General features: G+C 33.0%; 3 protein-coding genes and 1 pseudogene across 4 annotated transcripts; 3 read left to right on the forward strand and 1 right to left on the reverse strand.

The window, feature by feature from the left end:
• The first annotated feature begins 273 nt into the window (after positions 1-273).
• LOC108334435 (serine/arginine-rich splicing factor SR45) lies at positions 274-5,130 on the forward strand. Of its 2 annotated transcripts, none has more exons than XM_052870584.1 (12): positions 274-597; positions 1,015-1,095; positions 1,500-1,588; positions 2,241-2,287; positions 2,369-2,449; positions 2,542-2,707; positions 2,800-3,025; positions 3,102-3,176; positions 3,274-3,393; positions 3,846-3,903; positions 3,985-4,019; positions 4,906-5,130. In XM_052870584.1, exons 1-12 carry the CDS (start codon positions 389-391, stop codon positions 4,973-4,975), a joined length of 1,257 nt encoding a protein of 418 aa, XP_052726544.1. In that variant the 5' UTR covers positions 274-388; the 3' UTR covers positions 4,976-5,130. The 2 variants fall into 2 exon arrangements, with proteins under 2 accessions (XP_052726544.1, XP_017425767.1); XM_017570278.2 differs by having other exon boundaries at positions 275-597; positions 3,840-3,903.
• Positions 5,131-10,800: 5,670 nt separating this feature from the next.
• LOC108333662 (protein CYSTEINE-RICH TRANSMEMBRANE MODULE 9) lies at positions 10,801-12,062 on the forward strand. The gene is made up of 3 exons (XM_017569138.2): positions 10,801-10,959; positions 11,069-11,231; positions 11,836-12,062. The coding sequence occupies exons 1-3, from the start codon at positions 10,929-10,931 to the stop codon at positions 11,879-11,881; spliced, it is 240 nt and encodes a 79-aa protein (XP_017424627.1). The 5' UTR covers positions 10,801-10,928; the 3' UTR covers positions 11,882-12,062.
• A 1,944-nt stretch (positions 12,063-14,006) lies between these two features.
• LOC108334420 (eukaryotic translation initiation factor 2 subunit gamma-like) lies at positions 14,007-19,028 on the reverse strand. The gene is made up of 9 exons (XM_052870719.1): positions 18,749-19,028; positions 17,791-17,959; positions 17,439-17,500; positions 17,001-17,113; positions 16,818-16,920; positions 15,550-15,777; positions 15,241-15,459; positions 14,755-15,015; positions 14,007-14,605 (listed from the first exon to the last, which is right to left on the reverse strand). Exons 2-9 carry the CDS (start codon positions 17,894-17,896, stop codon positions 14,297-14,299), a joined length of 1,401 nt encoding a protein of 466 aa, XP_052726679.1. The 5' UTR covers positions 17,897-17,959; positions 18,749-19,028; the 3' UTR covers positions 14,007-14,296.
• Positions 19,029-21,934: 2,906 nt separating this feature from the next.
• LOC108332594 (pentatricopeptide repeat-containing protein At1g73710-like) lies at positions 21,935-26,172 on the forward strand (annotated as a pseudogene).
• Positions 26,173-26,316: the final 144 nt, after the last annotated feature.

Consider the following 26,316-nt stretch of genomic DNA (forward strand, 5'->3'; position numbering starts at 1 on the left):
ATTTATATAATTTTATAATAAAATATATTATTAATTATATTAATCTAATACTTATTTATATTTTTATGAAGCATTTTATTTATTTTAACTTATTTATAATTTTATGAAGCATTTTATTTATTTTAACTTATTTAATTGTTTTTTATATTCATTAAACTAGTTGCTTGGAGTAATAAAAAGGTAGTTTGCATAAAAATAAATCCGAAATTGGAATAATATATTCTAGAAAATCCATTGTCCAAGGCATATCATGTTGTAAAACACTCATTGTTCACTGTCTTACTTGTTCCCTTCTTATATTTCGTTTCTTTCTAGTTTTCATTCACACCTTAGCTAGTTTTGGAGAAGCTAGGGTTTATAGAGGGTTTCCTCCTTCCTCTCTGTAACAATGGCGAAACCTGGGCGAGGTCGTCGCTCTCCCTCCGGTTCAGTCTCCGGCTCTTCCTCTCGCTCCTCATCTCCCTCCTCTTCTCGCTCCTCTGGCTCGCACACTCGCTCCCGCTCCCGCTCTCCCTCGCGCTCCAGATCTTTCTCATCCTCCTCCTCTCCCTCCCGCAGCTCCCGCAGCCGCAGCCCTCCGCCCCAGAGGCGCAGAAGGTACGGTTGATTTCTTCCATCGGAGCGAGCGGCGAAAGAACTCAACATTCTTTAATTTGTGTCTGACGCATGCGCTGTCCTCTTAGCTGCTTACTGCTTATTAGATCTTAATTGTTATCTTTTATTCACCTGTGCTGTTGAATTTGTGTGCTGTGTGATTGAAAGATATGTGAAAATTGAGTTTAATGGAGTTTTGCGGTAATGTTTATTGTTCATTCTGTTTTCCTTTTTTGGAAGAGGATTAATGATGAATGTTTTAAATTATGGTCGATGCGAGTATGTGTGTATAATTATTTATTTTTGCGGGGTTGTGGACCTTTTGTTAAGGGTCTCTTAGGTTTTCTTTTTTTCTGTTTGTGTTTTATGAGTTGTGCGCTGTGATATAGTGTTACTGTTTTAATTTTTTTTGTACTACAGTCCCGCTGAAGCAGCAGCAGCAGCAGCTAGGCGTGGTCGGTCTCCTCCACCTCAGTCAAAGAGAGCTTCACCTCCCCCAAGGTATTTTTATCTTACTTGTTATAGTTATTGGATGTATTGCCAGTTATTATTTCAACGTATAATTTGAAGGCTAGTGCAATAGTGAATATTGATGAAGTCAGGATGTGTTCCTCGTTAAAGTTAACACGGTATAGCGAGTCGGCAAGGTGCAAATTAGTATTCGGAAAACGAAGTTGACGAGTTTTATGTTGTCTCTGGCATTAGCACTCTAGTGTTCCTTTTGTCTATATACTTCAAATCATCGAAATGATAATATATTTAAACTTTGGTGTTTCACTTCATAATGTTAAATTCTATTGGGTTCTCTTGATGTGATTCTTCTAAAGTTAATCTGTTCACATCTTTATTCAGTTTTGTTAATTGAACTTCTTGCTTATGGACTTGTTTCCTGTGTTTGAACTCAGGAAACCTTCTCCTGTACGGGAATCACTAGTTCTTCATGTGGAAAAGCTCAGCAGAAATGTCAATGAGAGTCATTTGAAGGAAATTTTCAGTATGTTTAATTTATTCTACCTTATACTTTTATCCTACATTTACATTTTGAATGCAATATGTTATTGGGTACTTATGGTTGCCAAATACTTGGGAAGAGAGTTATTAATTGACAATGCATATTTACTTATTTCTACTTTCTAGTTTTATCTTACATTTACATAGTGAGTGCAATATACTATTTGCGATAATCAAATACATGGGAAAAGATTTAATTGGCAATTCATGTTTACTTATCTCTACCTTTTTCTTTTATAGTGTTTTTACATTGTGTATGCAATATGTTATAGGCTACTTATGTTTGCCAAGTACTTGGGAATAGCTATTATTGGGCAATGCACATTTAGCTAATTGGTCAGATCCAATATGGGGATAGCATCTATGAATTAAGCCCAGTGCAACCTCTCTTTTTGTTTCATTTTTATTCACGTTCCTTCATTAAACCTTACTTTCAATCATCGAGACTTCAATATTTGTAATAATAATATTATCAACTGTTAAGGCAAATTGGCTTGATCTCTTATTGCATAAGAGATATTTTAGTGACCTTATCAGTAATTCAAAGAAATCTTTAAGTAATCTTTATAACTTAAAGTGCTCATATCCACTTTTGTTGACCTTTTAGTGATCCAGCCTTGTGCATTATTTTTCAGGTAACTTTGGTGAGGTTGTAAGTGTGGAGTTGGCAATAGATCGAGCTGTAAGTTTTGTTTACTTTAGCAGCATAGTTATGACAATTTAGTGTGATATGGAATTTTCATTCCTTTCATCTCATTTCTAGGTCAATCTTCCAAAGGGATATGCATATGTGCAGTTCAAGACTAGAGAGGATGCTGAAAAAGCCTTATTATACATGGATGGTGTAGGTTTCTGCGACTGGTGTGGAATGATTTCCGATCAAGCTTACTACTGGCTGTTACATTTGTAAATTGAAGCCTTCATTTTTTAATGCAGGCCCAAATAGATGGCAATGTCATCAAGGCAAGATTTACTTTACCTCCTAGACAGAAAGTTTCACCACCCCCAAAGGCTTCTGTTGCTGCTCCAAAGAGAGACACCCCCAGGACTGATAATGCTAGTGCAGATGTTGACAAGGATGGGCCAAAGCGTCAGAGAGAATGTATATATGTGATGTGTTGGACATTTTTTTGGTTTCTAATTATATTATTGGTCAATTTTTATATATACTGAACTTCAGTTTGTCAATTCCAGCACCTCGAAGAAAGCCTCCCTCACCACGGAGGAGATCTCCTGTACCTCGAAGAGCTGGATCTCCAAGACGACCAGATTCTCCTCGCCGCCGTGCAGATTCTCCTGTTCGTCGCCGATTAGACTCTCCTTATCGTCGTGGAGGAGATACCCCTCCTAGGAGGCGGCCTGTATCTCCTGGAAGAGGTCGTTCTCCATCTCCACCAAGACGCATTAGATCCCCTGCAAGGTTGGCTTTCAAAGTTACACACATACTTTGGGTAACTGTTTCTATAGGTCTACTCATTCATATATAACTGCTGTAGGGTCTCACCTAGAAGGATGCGTGGAAGCCCAGGGCGGCGACGTTCACCTCCTCCTCCTCCTCCTCCTCGGCGCCGGTACCTTTCTTATAATTATTTCCCTCAATTATTAATATGCATTTTTTGGTAGACTGCACATATTTTCCCTTTAAAAAATGATATTTTTTTTCTCTAGATCACCACCACCTAGACGTGCTCGCAGTCCTCCTAGAAGGTCTCCAATTGGTCATAGACGCACTCGCTCTCCATTACGTAGGTCAGCACGTTCAAGGTCGAGGTCTTTCTCACCTCGCAGGTATTTTTCGTTCATGCTTTTATGTTTCAGTAGTCAGGTTGTTAAAATGAGCTACTGTATACATTTCTGTTCCTTGTATCATGCCTTAGATTTTGCAGTTTGTTTGCTTTTTTCGTTATTGGATGTTTATATTGAAGTAAAAGTTCATGAGATTCTTAAGGAGAATGGAAAATATAATGCTTGGACTTGGTTTTTGTTATGAAGATCTTTTCAATAGATCATTCATGCTCTTGATGAAATTTAACTTGGCCCTTCTTAGACTTGTATTTGTTGAAAAATGTTATTTCACAGAATATTGTCAATGTTCTTCATATTCTTACAACTAACATCTGCTTGCAAAATAATACACGAGAAGTTTTATAAGTTTCTTAGTTACTTTTTTATTGCGTTTTTTGATGCAATTTGAAAAATATTTGAGCACTTTATGAACTTTATTTCCTTGATAGAGGTAGGCCACCTGTAAGGCGTGGGAGGTCATCATCGTACTCAGATTCACCAAGTCCACGCAAGGTATGTTTTTTTTCTCTCGCTTATATGGTGTTATCTTTTACTTGGAATAGTCTCTGGCTTAGTCCTTCATAACTTTGGCAGGTTTCCAGGAGATCAAAGAGTCGCAGCCCAAGAAGGTAATTATATTATTTGATATAATGTTGTCTTGTTTAGTATCTTGATTCCTTGTCTCTGTCAGTAACATGTACTATTGGATTTTCTTGGGAAGATTCATGTATATTTTGTTCACTGCATGCTTGGTGTGTTTTTCTTCTTTTACCGGCGTCCAAATTTGTTCAGTCATTTATGGGTTAAAGCAAGATTAAAATAATTGAATGATTTTCACTAGTGACCCTCTTACAATCATTTATGGGTTAAAGCAAGATAAAATAATTGAATGATTTTCACTAGTGACCCTCTTAAAAATTGTGTAGCGAACGGTTTGTTTTTCAAAAAAAACGCATTGAAATATCATATAAATTAAACATCACCTACTCCATTGAAAGGCCAAAACTTATTGTGTAAAAGATAATATGGAAGCAGATTAACTGATATGGTTTGGATTCCTGTCAGACAATTGTTTTCTCCGTATTTAGGCCTTGATTTGCCTCCTTGCTTGTCATCAATGCTTCTTCCCCAATGGCATATGGATGCTATCTTAAGCAAACACTGAAAATATGCTTCACGTAAATAGAATTGACTACTAATCATTTCCGTAAATTTTATCAATTTCTCTTCCTCGGTCTGATATATTTTTTCAGCAATAAGATATATCGTCCTTGGTCTGATAATTAATTCGAGTGCACATGTCTCAATAGCAAACTGTTTGGATTGTGAAAATAGTTTGGTATTTGTAGATTTTCATTTAATGATATTGATAAGCACTGTCGGCTTTAAATAACTTGGAAACTGCTTAGGTGATTGGTGTGATGTTTTCTATAATTTTTTGGTTGTTGTATTGAATTGTATCTTAGTAGTTCATTTCGGCCATTTGCTGATGTAATAATGTTTACTAATGGGTAGGCCTTTGAGAGGAAGAGGCAGTAGCAATAGTAGCAGCAGCAGTTCACCACCACCAGCTCGCAAACCATAGATATTTCATGTACATCTGTTGTCTCTTCCTGTTGATGTGTATTTATCGAGATTCTGTAGTACCAGCCGAGTTCTAGCTTGATGTGATTGGGGATATGTTTACTTTTGTTGTCTATTAACACATTTTTTATTATTAGCACTCAATTGTTTTGGAAACTAATCGTTCTGTTAATTTTCGTTTGGTTTGTTTCGTTGCTAAAAAATTGAATAACTCTGGAGATAATAGTTCTGTCTGCTTTAATCTGTTGGGATCTCTAGAAATTTGTTGGAATTCCTTGTAACTGAGTTTCTTTAGAAATTTGAGTATGCGAATAAAGTAGTAAATGTTCAATGTGATCTAGTTTCCTAGCATTAGCACGACATGCAAATATGGGGCAAGCTTGATACAAAAATTACGATTTAACGTCAGTTCCAACCGCGATGTATGTGTGAAGGTGAATTTTGAGAAAACAAGTAATAAAGCTAACAGATGTGTATTGCAATTTAAAGTTTGAAAAAGAAAAACAGATGTGTAGTGTAATTTCAAGTTTAGAAAAGAAAATTTAAGATTGGTAATATTTATACTTTTTGAAGGAAACCCGGCGTTAAATTTTAGTACTGGAAGTCGCCGATTGTGTTGAGTAATGTCAGTATAATTGGATTAAAATTGAAAAGTGATAAGAGAGAAGGAAGAGATAAAAGAGAGAAAGAGAGAAGAGACGAAAGAAAGAGAGAAAGAGAGACGGAAGAGACAAAAGAAAGAGAGAAAAAGAGAAAGAGGGAGTACAATTAACAATATATTGGTTAGAAGATAATACTTATCTCTATATTTGGGATTCAAAAAATTACCTTCACTTATCGCAACTAAATAATAGAATGATATTTGATATGCGTACAACAAATAACTTCCTTGTGAAGTCTTTCTCCATAGCAAGAAACAAAAGAAGGGAGGATAAGAGAAAAAAGAGATTTAACCAGATAAGATCGCTGAATTTTACTATAGAAAGAGTATCTATCTATACATGCAAAGCTCTAACAACTAGAAACTGAAATAGAAACCATAATAAGACAACATAAGTCAGCCCTAAAAGGGCTTACGACTGAAGATAGAAAAACTAGAGAAGGTAACAACAATGCTTGTGCAGGAAATAAAGATTTCATCACGCCCTCTCAACCTCAAGCTGGAAATACATATTCATCATTTTCAGTTTGGAACACATTCCTTTAAAGGCAGCAAAAGGAAGAAATTTGGTGAAGAAGTAATGGGAAGATATTTGATTAAACTAACATTGATTTTCTCAATCAAATAATAGTCGATTTTAATGTACTTTGTTCATTTCATGGAGAATTTTATTAGAGGTAACTTGTATAGTTGATTGGTTATCATAACATGTAGTAGCAATGACACAATTAACTTTTGAATATAGTAAGGTTGTTTCTTTGATTTCCGGAATCTCCAAGATAGATAGAATATCATGTAATAAACCATCTTGTTTACGGACAATTAGTCTAATTTGAGTCATTAAAAACTTTTAGTTGAATAATGCTTTGATTGCTAAAAAAAATGCCATTTCTCAAAGTTCCTTTCAAATATATTAAGATTATAAAACAACTTGTTGGTGATCACTATAGGAGAAGAAATAAATTGACTAAGTTGGTTAACAACGTAGGAGATATTAGGACAAATGTTAGTTTATAAATGAGTCATCTCGTGAGTCTTTTGTACATAGAAGAATCTTTGTTATTGAATTTATCACCATTGTCAACAGAGAGATGAAAAGAATGAGCCATAAATATAGGTCTAGGAGTTCAAGCTAACATTCCAACTTGTTTGAGGAGGTCTAAAACATATTTTGTTACGTGTCATTTCAATGTAAAGAAAATAAGTAATGTCTCTAAGGTTTTTATCACATAATAGAAGATCTATTGTTTATTTTAGCAAAGCCTTAAATGATTCTTCCTTGTCCAAATTTATACATGAGAAGGAATTTATGGTTTTGGTTCTTTCTATAGATCATATTTGTTGGGGCAAAGTTTTTTTATGCATACATATCAAAGAAATTTAAGGTACTTGTTGGAATAACGTATAACCACTCAAAATCAACAAAATTGGTTGGCCAAGCTTTTGGGCTACGAGTTTGAGATTGAATACATATCTAATGCCACTAACAAGGTGGTTGATGCATTGCCACGAAAATTGGAGGAACCAAAAGCTGCAGAATTAGAATTAAAGGACATTTCTAGGCTTTTTTTGCAATATTTTCAGGAGATAATGGTCGAAGTATGTTAAGACAAAATCATCTATGCGTATAAACGCTCTCATGTTTTGAAGTTTAATCAAATAATATTAAAACAGGATAATAACAAGAAAATAACTTAAGGTGAAAACACAAGACTTAGAATCTAAATCCCAAACACACAAAACCTACAAACAAAATCTCTAACATAGAAAAACTTAGGAAAACACTTAGGTTCTTAGGAAATAAAAAAAAATTAGGTTAAAACACCTAGACGCATGGCTAAACGATGTTGTGCCCAAAGCATCTAAGATAGTTGAAGTTAAATGCTTGATGCTTATCATACCTGAAAAAGGTATTCAACATAACTCTCGGAAGCAAAACAGTCGAGACAATGCCTCTGACAAAACACCTTAAAAGACTTTAATTATCAAAATATTAAAAGAAAGTTTTAACAAGTTAAACACTACATGTCTAAAAATAGACAAAATCAAAAGAAGTGTTTACTTGACTAAATGATACCATGAGCTTAATATATACCTCATCTAACGATGAAGTATCTATACTACGCTTAGTATAAGAGAAAATAGCCCATTTGTAAAACGCTACCTAACGGTAGAAAATCAAAAACCACTTTGTTGTTCTGAGTAAACATTAAATGACATTAAATGATCAATGTTCAAAAATAACAAAAATGATAAGAAAAGACGTATCTACTGCATGCACAAATTACTCTATTCTTGCAGATAAGCTATTCTACATGCATTTACAAAACTATAAATCAAATATCAAAAAATGGATGTTAGAGACAATGGAGATATTCACCGAATGTTCTTCACTTGAAGTCATACCTAAAAAGATCGTACAACCTACTTCAAGAAAAGTTTTGAAAAGCATGCCTGCTTTGACAAGTTAATTTACCCAATGGTCGTTGTTCAAAGAAGAAAAAGAAAGCACGAGTATCAAGACTACAAACTCAGTCTAACGGACAAATATCCATGAAGCCTTTAAGTATAATAACTCTTGAAAGGAAAATAAAGAGGATAGCTTAAGAGGATAGTGAAGCAAAACTTACAACGAAATATTCATCCTGAGAAACAAAAGAAAAAGAGCTCAAGAAAAAGAATACATCTGAGCTGAAGAAAAGAGAAGAGAAGAAAAGAGAAAAGAAGAGAAAAAGAGAAAAGTAAATGTTATCACACTTCACTGTCATATTGCTTACTGTTGTAAGAGAAAAGAGAGAAACACCTTCGAGTGTTTAGACTTATTTGTATTGTAATCAAATCATCTTTGCGAGAGATATAGTCTGAACTACTTGTAAGCAATCGTTGATTGCAATTCTGAAAAGAATTAAAATACTTACAACTGAACTCTGTCTGAGTTGAGGAATCTTGGTAAGGTTGCTAAGTACTAGGAGTGATTCAAATATTCAAAGAAAATATCGGCTAAGGTTGCTAAGTACTAGGAGTAGTGCGAATACTCAAAGGAAATGTCGACGGGGTTGCTGAGTACCAGAAGTGGTGCAAATACTCAATGGAAATCTCGGCGTGGTTGCTGAGTAGCAGGAGTGATGCTAATACTCATTTGTAATCGTGTGAAGATTATAATGGAACCCTCTACGGAGGAGACTAGATGTAGCTCAGTTCGAACGAAGCAATATAAAATCTCTTGAGCAATTATGTCTTCTTTTGTCTAAACGATCCTCTTCTAAAAACCTGCAATTGCACTTTAATTTCTAAACATAAGAATCTTCCAAGCTAAAATATTTATTGTTCATAAAGGAAGTTCTTACAAAATGTTGCAGTACGTATTTTGAATAGCACATCAAATATTGTTCATACATATTTATCAAGTCAAGCGTTTAAGCATTTAAAACACATGATTGTGCTATTATTATTATTATCTAAGACAATAGTTTACGAATCTTCTAAATCTGGTCATGATATTCTTGCCTCAGTTCTGCCAAAGATCTTCCCAACAATGATCCTCTCTAGCCTAGCCCACCCTAATTATGCCACATCCGCAACAATAGCAACAACACAATGAAGAAGAAGGAAATGATTCTGATGACTATGTTGATTATTAGAACTTTATTAGTTTATAAACATTTACTTTAAAACTTTTATGCTTGTATTAATGACACCATAAACATGTTTCTATGCGTATTAATGTTATGCATTTGATTTTCAGTGAATTTTTTGCTTGGTTTTATGTCCAAGTTTGATTGTGGTGGGGTAGAAAATATTGTCCATTACACTTGTATCTGTTATCGTATTTATCGATAAATTGTATCGACCGTAGTGGTCGCCAATATTTATCAACATATCTTGATCGTCAGTAATTACCGACAATTAATATCCATCGGTAGTTATCAACGGTTTAGATTAGTTAGTAAATATTTTCGACAATGTTTCTATCAAAAGATTTTTGTCAGTTAATAATCCATAAAAAACATTCATTAACAACATAATTTTGTTTAATGATGATAAATACTAATAATTGATAATTCCATTTTTTTTTTGTAGTGTAATAAGAATTATAAGTCATTGATGAAATTGGTCATTGGATACGTGGTAAAAGAAAATATTCACCAAAAATAAAAATTCTAATTTACTATTAGACAAATTTTATCACATATTTATTATTAACAAAAAATATATCGTCAATAATTAAAATTATGATATCCATTGATAAATTATGTTATAAATTCAAGTTTATATATCAATAAATTATCTTCAACTATTATAAGTAATTACAAAAATTAAAATATTTTTAATGTTATCTTTATCCTTTTTAAGAAAGAATTCATGCTTAAAAAAAATAACAACACACTTTTCATTTTTATTCGATATCATGTTATATTTAATAAACTTTACTTTTGATTTTGTGAATTCTAATAATTTTCAATATTATATACATTTAGCTTTGCAATTTACATTTACAAATTTACTAAATCCATAAATCAGTATTCGTATAAAAAAATTTACACTAACCGTAATGTTTTTGTGAATAACGAAAGCAAACCAGCAGAATAAATTGAAAGAAACATAAACGAGAACTATTAGTTTTCTTTATAAGTATAACTTTTTCTCTCCACTTCTTTTCATCGTCTTCAATAAAAAAAAGAACTTTGTTATATGTTTCTCTTTTGAATCCAGACAAACATATTTAAATATAAAATAATAAAAAATATTTTTTAATACACTTGAATTTTTTACATTATTTTTTTCTTAAAAAAATATAAAACTTTATATTTTCAAGATTATTTTATCTTATTCTCTGTATCAAGCAAAAGTATATCGTGATACCATTTATTTAAAATAATTATAAGAAAATTTTAAAAAGAAGTTGCGTACCCATAAGTAGCTCAAAGAAAAAAAAAGGCACGTATCAATGACGACGCAGTCAAGAATGAGCCATACGCGTGGAAGTTGAGAATTCGGAAAAACATTAGAATGAAAAAGACTTGTCAAAATTCGTGGCAACTCGAGAAGAAGCCATCTGCCACAGAAGCTTCATATCCAAACACCGACTTCCTTCTGTTGTCTGTAATGATAATAACATCAACGCGTTTGTATATTTCCCACACGTATTTCGTTTTCCACTGCATTAAGCAACATACCCAGATAAATCTATATATACTACAACTACATATGCATATTTCATTCTATATTTCCAACTTCAAAACCTCTTAAACCCTTCGTTACGTACTATAACAAAACAGTAACTTCGATCATCATGAATCACTACAATCAGCAAGAGGCCCCTGGTAAGTTTTCATTCTATCATTCAGCATAATGTTGTATTTTCCTTTCAGTTTTTACATAAAGCTTAACTTGAAGATCATTCTTAATGGGAATGCTATTATGATGCTGCAGTATCATATCCACCAAAGGTTCAGGCCTATTCTTCAGCTCCATATGTTACTGCCCCACCACCTATGGGATATCCTTCCAAGGATCAACCTGCAGCTGTGGGGTACCCTCAACAGAGGGTTCCAGAAGAAACCACGACCAGAGGAGATGGATTTTGGAAAGGATGGTAAGTTCATGAAAAATATTCTTTCACATATTTCAAATCTTTTTACATTCATATATACTATCTTTTTTACTTTTTATTCTCTTTTTTTTCTTAAAAAAATACAAAAAAATTATATTTTTATAACCATTTTAATCCTATATTATTTGTTAAATAAACGTAAAATTGTATCATAATACAATCATAGCTAAAATCACTGAAATCTTTTTAACTACTTCTGTCTTTTCATGAAGAGTAGCAATACCTTGACATATCAAAGTGTCAAAAATACTCATTTAAGATAAGAAAATAATTTTTTTAACACATCTAAATTTTTTACTTTTGACACTGTCTTGATTTACTTTTTATTTTCTTCTTTTTTTGATAAAATAAAAAATTATGAATGTAAAAATGTGTGATGCTATCATTACACCAGTATTATTAAATTTTAAAATAATAGATTGTGCTGATTTGAAAATTCAGCAATTGTGATGATTTGAAAATTCAATAAAGATAGTCTCACACACAGTGTTAAATGAATGTTCAAAACTAAAACTGTGTGAAAGTATTATTTTTGTTTCATGAAATCAAACCTTTCTTTTAACCTCTTTTCCTTCTTTACTTGCAGTTGTGCTGCTTTATGTTGCTGCTGGATCCTGGATTGTTGCTTCTGATTCAATCATCGCACCAATTTTTTAGTCATTGCGAGTTTCCTGTATTGTATTCTTTGTAGTGTAAGAATAAGGATCTTTGTCCTCTACAGGACACAGATGTATTTTTTATCCATTTGGTGAATGTCGTTCTTTTATGTTGTACACTGAATTCATTTATTTATTTATTTAGTTACTTTTAAAAGATTTGTTGTCAATAAGAAAAAAGTATCGTAAATTATTGAGTTTGAGAACGTTAAAAGGTTTTGCGTAGGGTTTCCGTTACTTGGTGTTTCAATCTCAAACGCTTTTGCTGAGTAGATGGATAATAAAGAAAGAAGAATTAACCGTTTAACTATTTTTGGTCAACTATGCGAATTAGAATTTTAGTATCCAACTCCTTCTATAAACATTAGTTATATATTTATATATATGATTATGATATACAAGTTTTATTTTTAAATTATTTAAAAATGAAAATGTCTTCTTAATAGATTTATCTAATATCTTTAATTTTACAACAACGTGGTATTGTTGATGAGAGGTCATCTTCCTAAAATTATGATACAACCTTTAAACCATGTTAGGAGATAAGGGAAAATCTCCATGCAACCCTATGATTTGGAAATGGAAAAAGATTTTTTAATAACTTTTTTTTATAACTTTTTAACAATAGTTTATGTGATTAGTTTATTTTAAATATATAGGCCAATAAAACAGTGATACATAATTTATTGTCAAAAATTATTAAAAAAGTTGTTAAAATATCATAATACTTTGAAAATTTCAAATTTACGAGAGAAGGATGAAATATTTTTATTATTTCCAAATTATTGTATCTTGTGTTTCTTTCCATTTTAATTGTTGCCTGATCCATATATCAGAGTTTCCAGCTCTGACGGAACAAACCGATAAGATTGGTTTTTTCAAATGACACAAACGAGAATAGTTCAACATATTCCTTTACATCCCTACTTTAGACTACTCTGTTAAGCTCCAATTACATGACAAACAAACACCACTGTTTATATTTAGAATTTGAAGAATTTAAGTCTTTCAAGTTGTCATAAATAATTGTATTTATACACAAAACAATATGCAAGTGTGAAAATGGATATAGAAATTAATAAAAAACAGATAGGTTAGTATTAAAAAAAATAGATGATATAAAAAGAAATTATGGATGATGAAGATATTAAAAAAATTTGAATCAAAACAAAAATGGGAAAAGAAAACACTTCTCACCCATTTTTATTTACTATCTTTTTAAAAAGGATTAAATATGTTTTTGATCACTTAACTTTTAGTGAAAATTGGAATTAGTCCCTCTTCAAAACTTTAGACTAATTTAGTCCCCAAACTTTAGAAATGTGTGAATTTAGTCATTTTAACCAAATTTTGTTAACTTTATTTGATGTGTCAAATGGTATAAACAACTCAAATACTATCATGAAACGCATTTGAAACATTAAATAAACCTAACAAAATTTAGTTAAAAAAACTAAATTCACACATTTTTAAAGTTTGAGGACTAAATTAGACTAAAATTTTGAAGAGGGACTAATTCCAAATTTTACTAAAAGTTAAGGGATAAAAACATATTTAATCCTTTTAAAAACAAAAAATTAGAAATTTATTCATCGGACAAAATTTGAGTGTTAAGACTCCGTTGTGAGCATAATGCCATTAAGGAGGCTTACCCGATTTGGACCTTTAGGGCAACTTCCTCTTGAAGAGGGATATATATAAATCCATTTATATTTTCTTGAGAGTGTTTCTTTCTATATCACCTCACATTTGTTTTTGTACTTCCACATTTCAAAAATGACTTTTTTAACAAATTTCAAAATTCGCTAAAACTTTCAAAAATCTTTTAACAAATTTTAAAATTCATTAAAAATTTTTTTTTAACAATTTCGAAATTCATTAAAAATTTTTTTATTAGATTTTAAAATTTGTTAAAAGATTTTAAAAATTTGTTGAAGATTTGAAAAATATTTCAATTTGAAATCTGTTAAATGATTTTTTTTAATAAATTTTGAAAAATGTTAAAAAAAACAAGTTTAATATAGGGTTTATTGAAATCCAGAAAATAGTTTTGAAATTTAAAAAAAAAATGTGAAAATGGAGAGAGAAATTTGAGATGGTGTAAGGAGAAACACTCTTCTCTTTATGGTAGCATGTTGATATCTCAAGTATAACAACAAACTAAAGATCCCGGTATGTCCTAGTTAAGGCTAGGTATGAACTTCAATAATAGGTACATGGGCAAAATAAAACAACAACGATGTGAAAACTAAAATAGAGAACAATCAAAATGTTTTCTTCGCCACTTCAAAAAAATTGTTCCTAACAATTGTCTCCCTTCCCACATATCTAAATTGTTGTCGGGTTTTTAAAGCTGCTGCAGTTGTTTTCTGTGGTGTTGCTTATCTGCGTTCAACTGAAATGGGGGGCAGGAGGGACGTCAAGGGTGATTCCTGCTTGGATTTGGCCCCATCCAATAAGACGCCAATGCTTCTCAACACGTCGACTAAGTGCTATCTTCTCACCCTTGCTAGTGCAGACAGGGGATGTAAGTTGCAACTTTGCCAAGTCATTTCTCACAGCAATTACTCTAGCCCCCGTTGACATTGATCCTATGTTCAACATTAGCATCTCTCCCTTCGCCAGCTTCGATACCTTCCCTTGTCTCTCTGACCCTTTTGTTCGGACCCCAAGAAGCCGTCTGAGCAGGAAAAAGTTTACCTGCACGATCAATACAGAATAAGGTTCAGAAGAAATAAAGGTGTTAAAAACATCTCTATCTTATCTCATCTTTTCAATTGAAACAATCAAACTTCATTGATAACTCATTACTGGCAGCAAGCACAAATGGATAAGTAAGAATAACTTGCCTCCAATTCAACAAAAACCTCAGGTAGTGATCCAACCTCTCCTAGAACTTGACCTACCAACCTATCGGCACGTGTCAGTGTGGGATCCATTGTTGTCCCAACACCAATTAGGCCTCCAGGTACAGCAAATTGAAGCTCATTTTGTTCGGCATACAATGAAACTATTCTTGAGTATATTGGTGTGCATCGGATATTTCCACTCTCATCTTTAACAACAATCCCAGGTCGAACTTCAATGAATTGATTCACCTTCAAAACACCCTGTAAAGAAAAATTTGTCGGGTGAGTCTGACCTTAGTCTTTTAAGCCACGTTACATAAATACCACACAAGGTTTATTTCATTCCTTGATTTCGGAATAAAAATAACAAGCATCAAACATTATATAAATTATGCATTCCAGACATCATTACTGACTTAATAACTGCAATTCAAGACAACAGCGCAAATCAAGCATGACATATAGGAAATTGACCATAAGACTTACCCTCAGAATGCTTCCACCAGCTACACCTCCTTTTATTTCATCAACCTCAAAACCAGGTTTATTGACATCAAATGATCGGATTACAATCATGTTAGGTGGAGAAACAAAGTTCCTCTCAGGGATTGGGATCTTCTTTACAATATACTCGCACACAACATCAATATTATACTTTAACTGTGCTGAAATGGGTACTACTGGTGCACCATCGGCAACAGTTCCCTGGCAAGTCACAAAAAGGGGGAAACTTTCATGTAGGCTATTGAAAAGGAATTCACTTGCGTAAAAGAAATCTATTTAAAGAAAACTCACCTGTATAAACTTTGAAATTGCTTCATGCTGATTGATTGCCACATTTTCTTGAATCAAGTCAACCTTGTTCTGAAGGATTATTATATGCTGTAGACGCATAATTTCCACAGCAGCTAAGTGCTCAGAGGTTTGTGGTTGTGGGCAGCTTTCATTAGCAGCTATGAGTAATAAAGCTCCATCCATGATTGCTGCTCCATTAAGCATAGTAGCCATGAGAATATCATGTCCCTACGGAAATTGGTAAAGTAAAAACAAATATCAGATACATGTAAAAACAAACTAAAATATATATTAAATGATTTAGCCATTTGATTGGAGACCTGTCCTTACATTGCTTATAGATACCCAAGAGTAAAAGCAAAAAATATATATGACGAAATCTTAGGTGCTCTTTGCAGCACCTTTAGTTACTAGGTTAGTGAGCAGATTAAGGTGATATTGGATAAGATAATGAAACCTTAATAGCAAGGGATATATTTAGATTTGAAAAATAATTCAGAAAGGGAACAAACCAGAAATCTTGAATGCCACCAATACAACAGTTTTCTATCAACAAATAACAGCATTAGTTGTGTCCCACTACGTAAGATCAATCACATAGATCGCCTACTGTCATTGGACTCGATTAGAAACCAATATTCTCAAGGAACTATTCACCATGAGATCATTTTATTAATGCCCTTGGTCTCCTCATACCTCTTTTCACATGGCTAAAGAAAAGAATGCAACATGATCTATTCTCATAAGCAGTACTTCTAATAACAAAAAAGTTATCATTTTTCCTTGATGAGCCATACCAAAATATCCCCTTCTTGTGGCCACATTCATATTTCTTCAATAAACACAAATTTTCAATATTCTGAACCAGTACCTATTATGCTCCTTGAGCATCACATTTATCTTACTATGTAAGATTGAATGTATACTATACCACTTTTATAGCAGTACTAGAGTAACTACATACAGTAATGACTAACTAAGATGGGGGAATACGTCTATACGAGCAAGAGATCTCTATTGCTCATTAAGAGCACCTAAGAATTTTTCATTTTGTGTGTATATTCATACATCATGCACATACACACACGATATCTCATATATTCCTTCTATTTAAGGACAGAAAAGGAGAGATGATGTATACAAGTAAAATGTCTCAATATTATATCTTACCAAATGTGCAGGTATATCCAATATTATAGCTAAAATAAAATCTAATGAAAAATATGCATTATGCAGTCCTAAATAATAATGTGAGTCCAGAACTTTACCGGACAATCCACAAATGAAACATGTCTCAGCAATTTCATCTTGCTGTTTTCAAACCCCGGAACATCACACATAGGACCATCTTCTTTCCCACTTCCATAAGCCCTGTAAGAAACAATTAATCAGTCCACCAAAAGTTAAATTAACCTGATATCATAATGGCTAATGTAAAAATAAGCACCCACTTGTAGCACATAGGCCTTGGACACCGTTCATCTTCACACTTGTATATTTTTGCATTTGCATAGCCAAGCTTGATTGTGATGTTACGCTCCAACTCATTTTTGAAACGCACAGTCTGCACAACATTCATGGAAACAATAGGTCAATAGTTTAAATGTCTAAAGATAAACGGTGCATGTTAATGATAAAACATGGCATCTTTACGGGTAAACCTGCTTTTTAAAACAGAAGAACAGCAAAAGGCAAACAAACCCACAATGTTAGCAATTTTGGGTCATTCATTCATATATATATAACAAATCATTAAATGTGTTAGGATCATCGTATTTTATTAGCATATTATAGAATGATGTAATTAAATAAATGTGACTAAGGACATATATGTCATGAACCGATTATTATGTAGAGACCATAAGCAATATTTCAAGACAAAGGAATACCTGGACACCTGATATTGCTTTCACAACTGTTGACTTGCCATGTGCCACATGACCAATAGTGCCTGCCAGGATGCAATTCTATACATCAATATCAACAGTCACAGATGGAAAGAGAAGCTTACCACAACTTATCTTGTACAGTTTAATTTCCATGGCATCAGCTTAAAGATTTCTACACTGCCAACCAATTAGAAATCACCCTATGTATTACTTTAAATACATTTTTAACAAAAGTGAACAGTTTTAATCTACATGGTAATCTATGATTGGATAATATTAACAACTTGCACACAATCAGTGCATTTTAATTACATTATATGTGCTAAACCACAAAAATGTGCGAAAATATTACCAATATTAATAGTAGCTTGCCGAGATATGACTTCGGGAGAAAGTGGATGCAACTTTGTCACATCCAACTTACTCAGGTCTTGCTCCATCAAACCCTTCCGCGACATTTTGGCAGATTTCGATGGGATCTTAAGTGGCGAAACTGTTTTGTGACTTGACAACTAAACTATCTGCATGTATATATAACACGGGACAACAAAAAACCTGTATCAGAATCTATCATGTTTGTACATCTTGAAATGTACATGTATTACATTACATACATTAGACAGAATCTAATCCTCTATTGTCTTATCCTACCACGGTGGGGGGGGGGGGGGGGGGAATATGTATAGTTCACGCAGATTTATTATTTTCTAATAAATAAAATTAAATACTATACGTGTGTCCAAAATAATATTGTTGTACGCTTTTTGGTTCTAACATATCAAATTGGTGCACAGAATAGATTTGTAGCATTTATGAATATATTGTTCAACCTTCAGTTCAGGCACCAAATCCCAACAAGCACAGCTTTTTTTCACACAAATTCTTTTTTGCAAGAAAATTGAGTAGATTGCGGAATTGGGAATTAGCTTAAAGATGAATTTACTGAAAAAAATACTTAAAGTCTTTCCAAAATAGACAAGAAGCAATATAATTTTCCTTTTGCATGATTTCAATTTCCAAAAGCAATTAACACATAGGCAACAACATAATGGATCACTATCGTGATTATCAAACTCGCTTGCTAACTCGTAAACTCGTTCCAGTTTAGTTTACATTCGCAAACCCATTATCCGAGTTGACTCAAAAGCAAACTCATTTTTGGAGCAGGATTGGTAGGCTCGCTGTGAACTCGGTGAGCTCGGCTAAACTCCCGAGCTTGCGATCGAGTTGGAGAGTCTATAGGGGTTTTCTTTTTAACCCAAAAGAACGCCATTGGTTGTGGTTTCTCGTGCGGAAATAAAAAAGCTCACCTGCAATTTCGTTCTTCTCCTACAACTCGCTGTTCTGGTCTCTACTCGCCACGTGTCGTTCTCTTCTCCGGTCACCCCAAACTCCTCGTCGTTTCGCTGCGTGGTGGTACGTCGTACTCTCAGGTAGCGGTTCTCTCAGCTCGCAATTTTTTCTGTATGCAGTTATCCGAAAATGGAAGCTCCGACAACACTTGCTTCGTCTTGGAATTTATGATTCGAGCTCGACCAGAGTGACTAGGTTTTCCTTGGCGCTCAAGGACATGTGAACCTGTTGGTTTGGACTTAGAAATGATGGTCGGCTTTTAATATGGGCCGGAACTATTTAACATATAAATAGAAGTTTTGCTTCTTACATCTCCCTAAATGCTAACTGCACGCTCACAATAACACACACCTATCATAAATTAATTTTTTTGTCATTTTATATTGGTAATTTGTTTTCTTGTTTATATTTATTTTAATTTATTTAGATTTATTTCCTTTTACAAGTATCTTAACAATTGTTTTTGTAGTCATTTTTTTATTTCTATTTATTTTATTTTCACATGTGCATAGAAAATATTTTTTTCTTTTAGTAATTTTTTATTTTTAAATTGATTTGTACTAAAAATATAAATATATTTCTATAATATTTTTTTATTCTTAATTTTAAATTTTATAACTTTTAATTATTTGTCTTTTAATAAATTATAAAAAATAACTTATATTTAAAATATTAATTCTTTTTTTATATTGTTTATTTTTAATTTTATTCTTTTATGATTTCTAATCACTTGATAATTTAATAAAATTAAAATTAAAAATATACATTATATTTTTAGTGTTTAGTTTTTAAAACAATATTATTTAAGAAGATAATACATATTTATTAACAAATTATTTTTACTTTTAGTTTTATCTATTTATAATTTTTAATTACTTCATTTTTAATAAAATAAATTTTAGAAAAATGTATTTTATTTCTTTTTTTTAAATAATATTATTTTAAAAATAATATATATTTATTAACCATACAAATTGTTTATATTGTCATATAAAACCTTCTCTCTCTAAAGAGCTATTTAGTTAATCAATTTAATCCAAGATATCTAAGAATAATTTTAAAACTCAATTTATTTGTAAAATAAATAAACATTTTCTTCTTTTAATGTATGTTATAAGAGCTTAAAAAATCATGTTTTAGAATTTTATTGTGAAACTCGATTATTTTAATAATAAAAATTTAAAATATAAATAAAATTATTATAAACGAATTTCATTATCTAAATCATATAATCTCCCTAAAAGAATATAATTTATTTTTTTACCTTAAAATATGTACTTTTTCTTCTCTCTTTCTTTTCTCTCATATTCTTCTTTTGCTCTTTCATTTCTTTCTTTTCTCTCATTTTCTTTTACTCTTTCTTCTTTTCTCTCATTTTCTTCTTTTACTCTTTCTTCTTTCCTCTCATTTTCTTCTTTTACTCTTTCTTCTTTTCTCTCATTTTCTTCTTTTACTCTTTCTTCTTTTCTATCTTGTAGGTCCTCGTTTAAACAATTAAGCATGACCTTCTCTTTTGCGTCACTTGACGAGGAAGAAAAGTTATAAGTTTGTGAAGGTAAGGAAAAATAGTAGACTCTTTATTGACAATTACTTCACCCCTAATGCACATTACCTTTTTGTTGGGGTAGGCAAAAGTTATATAACCATGTCCTAAGAATTTAAAGCATTTATTATGACTTGGTCTATAAGGAGATTTACATTGGGAAGAGGAATGGTGAGAAAGATAATGAGGACGAGATTTGTTAGTGGGCTCTTCAGAAACATTCTCGACTTTATAATTTGATGATAAGGATTTGTGTTCTGTGTCAAATGAATGTAAAAGTGTGTTATGGTACCATTACTCTTAAAATTATCTCATGCACGAGTTAAAGAAAATATTTTGAGAAACAACTAATAGAAATGAATAAATTCATCCATGCATTGATTTTATTGTATCTATTTTTTCTCTGATTCATTTAATTATGCAAAGTTGTCTAGTGACATTTAGTATTATTGTATCTTTACAATTGTGAAAAAGAAAAACCTATAAAGGGAATGGAAATGAGTGGAGCCAGCAAAAATTTCATGGCTTTTAGTGGAGGCCTCCACCAAGATTAGCTTAAGCTAGACACAAATATTTTCCTACAACTTAAGCAAGATTGTTCAAAAATTCTAACTACTTGACCTTTAATACAAGGCCTAAAAAGAAATCCTACAATACTTGACCCCTAATTCAAGGTTTAAATATTCTTAATCTACTAGAGGTGCTCCATGATGACCTAAGAGAAAGAGTTTTATTCCACTTTGCATAAATGACTTTAATTCTTCTTAAATGTGCTTGGGTCATCACTGTATGATATGCCATCATATTTTGTTAGATATATTCAATTAAAAATATATGTATGACTATCTAAGAGTTAGGTACAAATGATGAAGGTGGAGACAACTATAAAGCTAAGGCATTGGAAACAAATGACATGTGAAACATAATAAAATTAGACATTCAATAATAGAGACAATTGTGGTTAAATGTAATTTGAAACAATTTTATGAACAAAATAAATTTTTCAATAAATATATTCATTCACTACTTTATATTGATAGACACAACTCTTTTGTCCTAAATCTATTTTTTCTTTGAAAAACTCATCAAAGTGTTCCATTAATAGAAAAGCTTTATTATACCAGGAGTAAACAAATCATATTCATTCTTAATCTTTTCTGTGAGAAAAAAAATTACATTTGCTTACAATTGTTTGTTTTCATGTGAAGTTGTTGAAAATTTTCCTTATATGATAACACATTGAATGTTACTTTTTGGCTTATGGCTGACAAATAATACGTCGAAGCCCTTATAGAATTCGATGTATTATTTGTTGTTTAAAATAAAAAAGAATTAAAAAGGGTGACTCTTTGGCTTTTGACTGACAAATATTATGTCGAACCCTACAGGTGGTTTAAAAGAAAGAAGAAAGAGAATGACGTGCTGGTTTAAATAATTACCATCATAGAACGTCGAATTGAATGGGGCTTCGATGTTCTACAATTGCATTTATTTACGAAAATGTCATCGATCATTTTTAACGTTGGCTATTCAGTGATTGGACGTTGAACGCGTGACGTTATACACTGTTTTTGCACTAGTGAGGTGTCCCACATGAGACATGGTGGCCACATGGAAAGCTTTTAGTGAAGAGTTTTCTTACAAAAGTAGTAGTCATGTGTCATTTTCCTAGCGGAGAACTTTTGCTAAAGTGGATTTCAACATCGTAAGGTCTTAGTGGAGAGTTTTCACCTTCATAGTTTCATCTTCTTACTTAGGTCAAACCTAGCTTGAGGGATAGACTATCAAATATTATTTTGATTAAAGTAACTTTGTAATAAATTAGGATTAATACATCTAAAAAATAAGAATCAACATAAATATGTTATCTAAAATAACTTTTTGATTTTTTTCATAGATACCAATTGTGTTTAATTTCATTTTAGGAAGTTTTCTCCCTTTTATATCCAAACTTGTTTGGTTTAATCTATATTTTATATAAATTTTTAATAATAAATGGTTGATGTACTTTGAAATATCAATTTATAAAATAAATTTTATAATAATACTTAAAATAAATTTTATAAAAAATTCAAATATAAGGTAAAACTAAACCTATTTTACCTATTAATTACATATATTTGTAAATGAATTGAATTCCTTACCTATCCATTCAAAATCTTTTATCATGCTCATGACTAATTTCTTAAGTATCGTTTTTAACATAGTAATTATTTCAAGAATCAATTAATATACATTATAATTTCAATGGCTAATATATTGACAATGAAATATTTTAAAATAATTTATTAATTTCTAAATAAATGAGAAGACTTATTAAAATTTTAGGGAATAGATTGTTTACTCATAATTTATATATAATTGACTTCATAAAGAATTTTTTCCCTAAAGAAAAAGTCTGAAATACAAAGTAGTAAAAATAAAATATTATGATATGTTAACAATTTTTTAAAAATAGATTATGTATTACATTGATCTGTATATTTAAAACAAACTAATAAGAAACTACCACGTAATCTAAAAGGTGATGATAAAACATTGTTAAAAAAACATTTAAAAGACAGTGTGAAGGGGATATCAAAGAGGGAAACTTGAACTGTAACCCTAATTGCAGACCATTTAATGAAAAAAAATCATTGAGATTTTTTTGTTGGTACCGTTCCCTAAACCTCACTTCTCTTTCCCACAACCATAACCATGTTCACAGCTTCATTCTCCCTTAAACCCTCTTCTTTTTCCTTCTCCTCCTCCTGCTACTCATCCACCCCCACCCTTCTCCCTAAACTTCTCTTTCTCCCTTTCTCCCCTCTACACCCACCGCCACGTGTCTCTCCACCCTCCCCCTCCCCTCAAACAAAAAAAGAAAAAGAAAAAACCATACGGCGACGCTTTGCCCTCCCTCCTCCGGTCCCTCAACGCCGCCGCGGATGAGTCCCTTGCACTTGACTCCCTCCCGGATGTCTCATCCCTCTCCCCCAAAGAAATTACCGTCATCCTCGTGGCAGCGCGCGGTCAGGTCCTTCGACTGGTTTAGGTCCCAAACATGGTACACCCACAACGCCATTCACTACAATGTTGTTCTAAGAGCCCTCGGAAGGGCTCAACAGTGGGACCAGCTTCGCCTCTGCTGGCAAGACATGGCTAAAAATGGTGTCTTGCCCACCATTAACACCTACAGCATGCTCGTTGATGAGTATGGAAAGCGGGTCTTGTCCAAGAAGCGTTTTTATGGATTAGGCACATGAGGGTGAGAGGCTTTTTCCCTGATGAGGTTACTATGTGCACTACTGTTAAGGTGTTGAAGGATGTGGGGGAGTTTGATAAGGCTCATAGGTTTTATAAGGGGTGGTGTGATGAGAGTGTTGAGTTGGATGATCTTGATTTGGATTTAGAGAGTTCTTTTCGTGGTAATGCTAGTGGTAGAAGTACTAATGGGTCTGCATCAATGTCAATTAGCTTCATGCAGTTTCTCTCCACTGAGTTGTTTAAGATTGGTGGAAGAGTGTCCGCGTCTTCTGATAGGGCACATTCAAATTTGCGCAATGTGCCACAGAAGCCGCGTCTCTCTACCACCTATAATGTGTTGATAGATTTGTATGGGAAGGCGAGGCAGTTAAGCGATGCATCCGAGGTTTTTGAACAAATGCTGAAGGAGGGTGTAGCCATGGATGTGTGGACTTTTAATACCATGATTTTTATTTGTGGGAGTCGTGGTGATTTGGTGGAGGCGGAGGCTTTGCTTGGGATCATGGAGGAGAAAGGGGTGGCGCCCGATACCAAGACTTATAATATTTTTTTGTCTTTGTATGCCGAGGCTAGGGATGTCGATGTTGCGGCTTCTTGTTATAGGAGAGTGCGGGAGGCTGGTTTGTGTCCTGATGTTGTGACTTACCGAGCTCTTCTTGGTATGTTATGCAAAAAGAATATGGTTCAGGATGTGGAAGATTTGATTGATGAAATGGAGAGGGATTCCGTGGGTGTTGATGAGCATTCACTTTCGGGAATTGTGGAGATGTATGTTTGTGAGGGGAATATTGATAAAGTGTATCACCTGCTAAAGAAGTTTCATATAAATAGGGAGATGTCCTTGAAAATTCGGGCGACGTTTATGGATGTTTTTGCTGAGAGAGGACTCTGTGAGGAAGCAGAGAATTTGTTTTATGGAGGAAGGGACTTGACAGTATGTAAAAAGGATGTTTTAGAGTGCAATGTCATGATCAAAGCGTATGGCAAAGCTGGACTTTATGATAAGGTCGTGTCTCTCTTTAAGGGAATGAAAAATCACGGGACTTGGCCTAATGAAAGCACATACAATTCCCTTATTCAAATGTTGTCCGGTGGTGATTTAATGGACCAAGCAATAGAACTTATGGATGAAATGTAGGAATTGGGGTTTAAGCCACCTTGTCAAACTTTTTCTACTATTATTGGTTGTTATGCCCGCCTTGGTCAGCTTTCCGATGCCAAGCGTGTGTACGGGAAAATGGTAAGAGTGGGAGTAAGACCAAATGAGGTTATGTATGGCTCTTTAATAAATGGATATGCAGAACATGGTAGTCTTGAAGAGACACTTAAATACTTCTATAAGATGGAAGAATCTAGGTTTTCAGCTAATTTAATTGTGTCAACATCCTTACTGAAGGCTTATTGTAAGGTTGAAAATTTGGAAGGAGCAAAAGCCATCTATGAGCGAATGAAGAACATGGAAGGGGGTCTTGATTTAGTTGCATGTAATAGTATGATCGGCCTCTTTGCGGATCTTGGCTTGGTTTCTGAAGCCAAGTTGGCTTTTGAAAATTTGAGAGAAATGGGTCGGGTTGATGCAGTTTCCTATGCAACAATCATGTATCTTTATAAGGCCGTGGGCATGATGGACAAAGCCATCGAGATTGTAGAGGAGATGAAACTGTCGGGTTTACTAGAAGATTGTGTTTCATATAATAAGGTACTGGTGTGTTATGCTGCCAATGGGAAATTCTATGAATGTGGTAAATTAGTACATGAGATGATATATCTCAGAAGCTTTTGCCAAATGATGGAACTTTTAAAGTTTTGTTCACTATATTAAAGAAGGGAGGTATTCCCAATGAAGCAGTGGCACAGTTAGAGTCATCTTACCAGGAGGGGAAACCATATGCTCGACAAGCAACCTTCACTACTTTGTACTCTTTAGTTGGTATGCATACTTTGGCACTTGAATCTGCTCGAACATTCATTGAATCTGAGGTTGAACTTGACTCCTTTGCCTATAATGTGGCAAGCTATGCATATGGTTCAGCTGGAGATATCAACAAGGCCTTGAATATATATATGAAAATGAGGGATAAGCATGCGGGACCTGACCTTGCAACGTATATATATCTGGTTGGTTGTTATGGGAAAGCTGGCATGGTTGAAGGTGTGAAACGGGTATATAGCTAATTAGAATATGGAGAGATTGAGTCAAGTGAGTCTTTGTACAAGGCTATTATAGAAGCCTATAAAATTTGCAATACAAAGGATCTTGCCGAGTTAGTTAGCCAAGAAATGAGATTCACATTAAACTCAGAAGAACATTTTGAAGTTGGAAGCGAAGGTGAATATGAAGTTGGAAGTGAAACTGATTATGACGAATTCTGATACATCTTCAGGTTCCTGAGGCTGACAAGAAACTGTATGAAGACGGATACAAATGCCATTCAGTTCAGGTTAGTTTCAATGTGCTCAATTCGTAGAAGAAAGTCTTGCGTGTCAAAATTTTGAATTACGTTTCTGAAATCTAATCTCCTTTCTCACTATTGACAGAAAGAACACGAGATATGTATTGGAAGATCATCTAACCAAGTTGATGAGAATTGAGATCAATTATGGCTTGTGTTGCTGAGATTGGACTATTTTTCGTCCTTTTCTTGTAAGTGTATACTAATGCTATACTCAAATCAAAGTAGGAAGGAAAGAAATATGAATGTAATTAGAAGGAAAATATAATAGAATATTGTGTAG

The sequence above is a fragment of the Vigna angularis genome, chromosome 11, assembly GCF_016808095.1.
Source record: "Vigna angularis cultivar LongXiaoDou No.4 chromosome 11, ASM1680809v1, whole genome shotgun sequence".
NCBI classification, from domain to species: Eukaryota; Viridiplantae; Streptophyta; class Magnoliopsida; order Fabales; family Fabaceae; genus Vigna; species Vigna angularis.

Coding starts and splice junctions, on each gene's coding strand:
- LOC108334435 (XM_017570278.2), top strand. CDS start 389: ATGGCGAAACCTGGGCGAGGTCGTCGCTCTCCCTCCGGTTCAGTCTCC. Junction 3,026..3,101: donor CGCATTAGATCCCCTGCAAG/GTTGGCTTTCAA, acceptor TAACTGCTGTAG/GGTCTCACCTAGAAGGATGC. Junction 3,177..3,273: donor CCTCCTCCTCCTCGGCGCCG/GTACCTTTCTTA, acceptor TTTTTTCTCTAG/ATCACCACCACCTAGACGTG.
- LOC108333662 (XM_017569138.2), top strand. CDS start 10,929: ATGAATCACTACAATCAGCAAGAGGCCCCTG. Junction 10,960..11,068: donor CAATCAGCAAGAGGCCCCTG/GTAAGTTTTCAT, acceptor ATGATGCTGCAG/TATCATATCCACCAAAGGTT. Junction 11,232..11,835: donor GATGGATTTTGGAAAGGATG/GTAAGTTCATGA, acceptor CTTTACTTGCAG/TTGTGCTGCTTTATGTTGCT.
- LOC108334420 (XM_052870719.1), bottom strand. CDS start 17,896: ATGTCGCGGAAGGGTTTGATGGAGCAAGACCTGAGTAAGTTGGATGTG. Junction 17,501..17,790: donor GCAAGCTACTATTAATATTG/GTAATATTTTCG, acceptor GCATCCTGGCAG/GCACTATTGGTCATGTGGCA. Junction 15,778..16,817: donor TTTCATTTGTGGATTGTCCG/GTAAAGTTCTGG, acceptor CAATTTCCGTAG/GGACATGATATTCTCATGGC.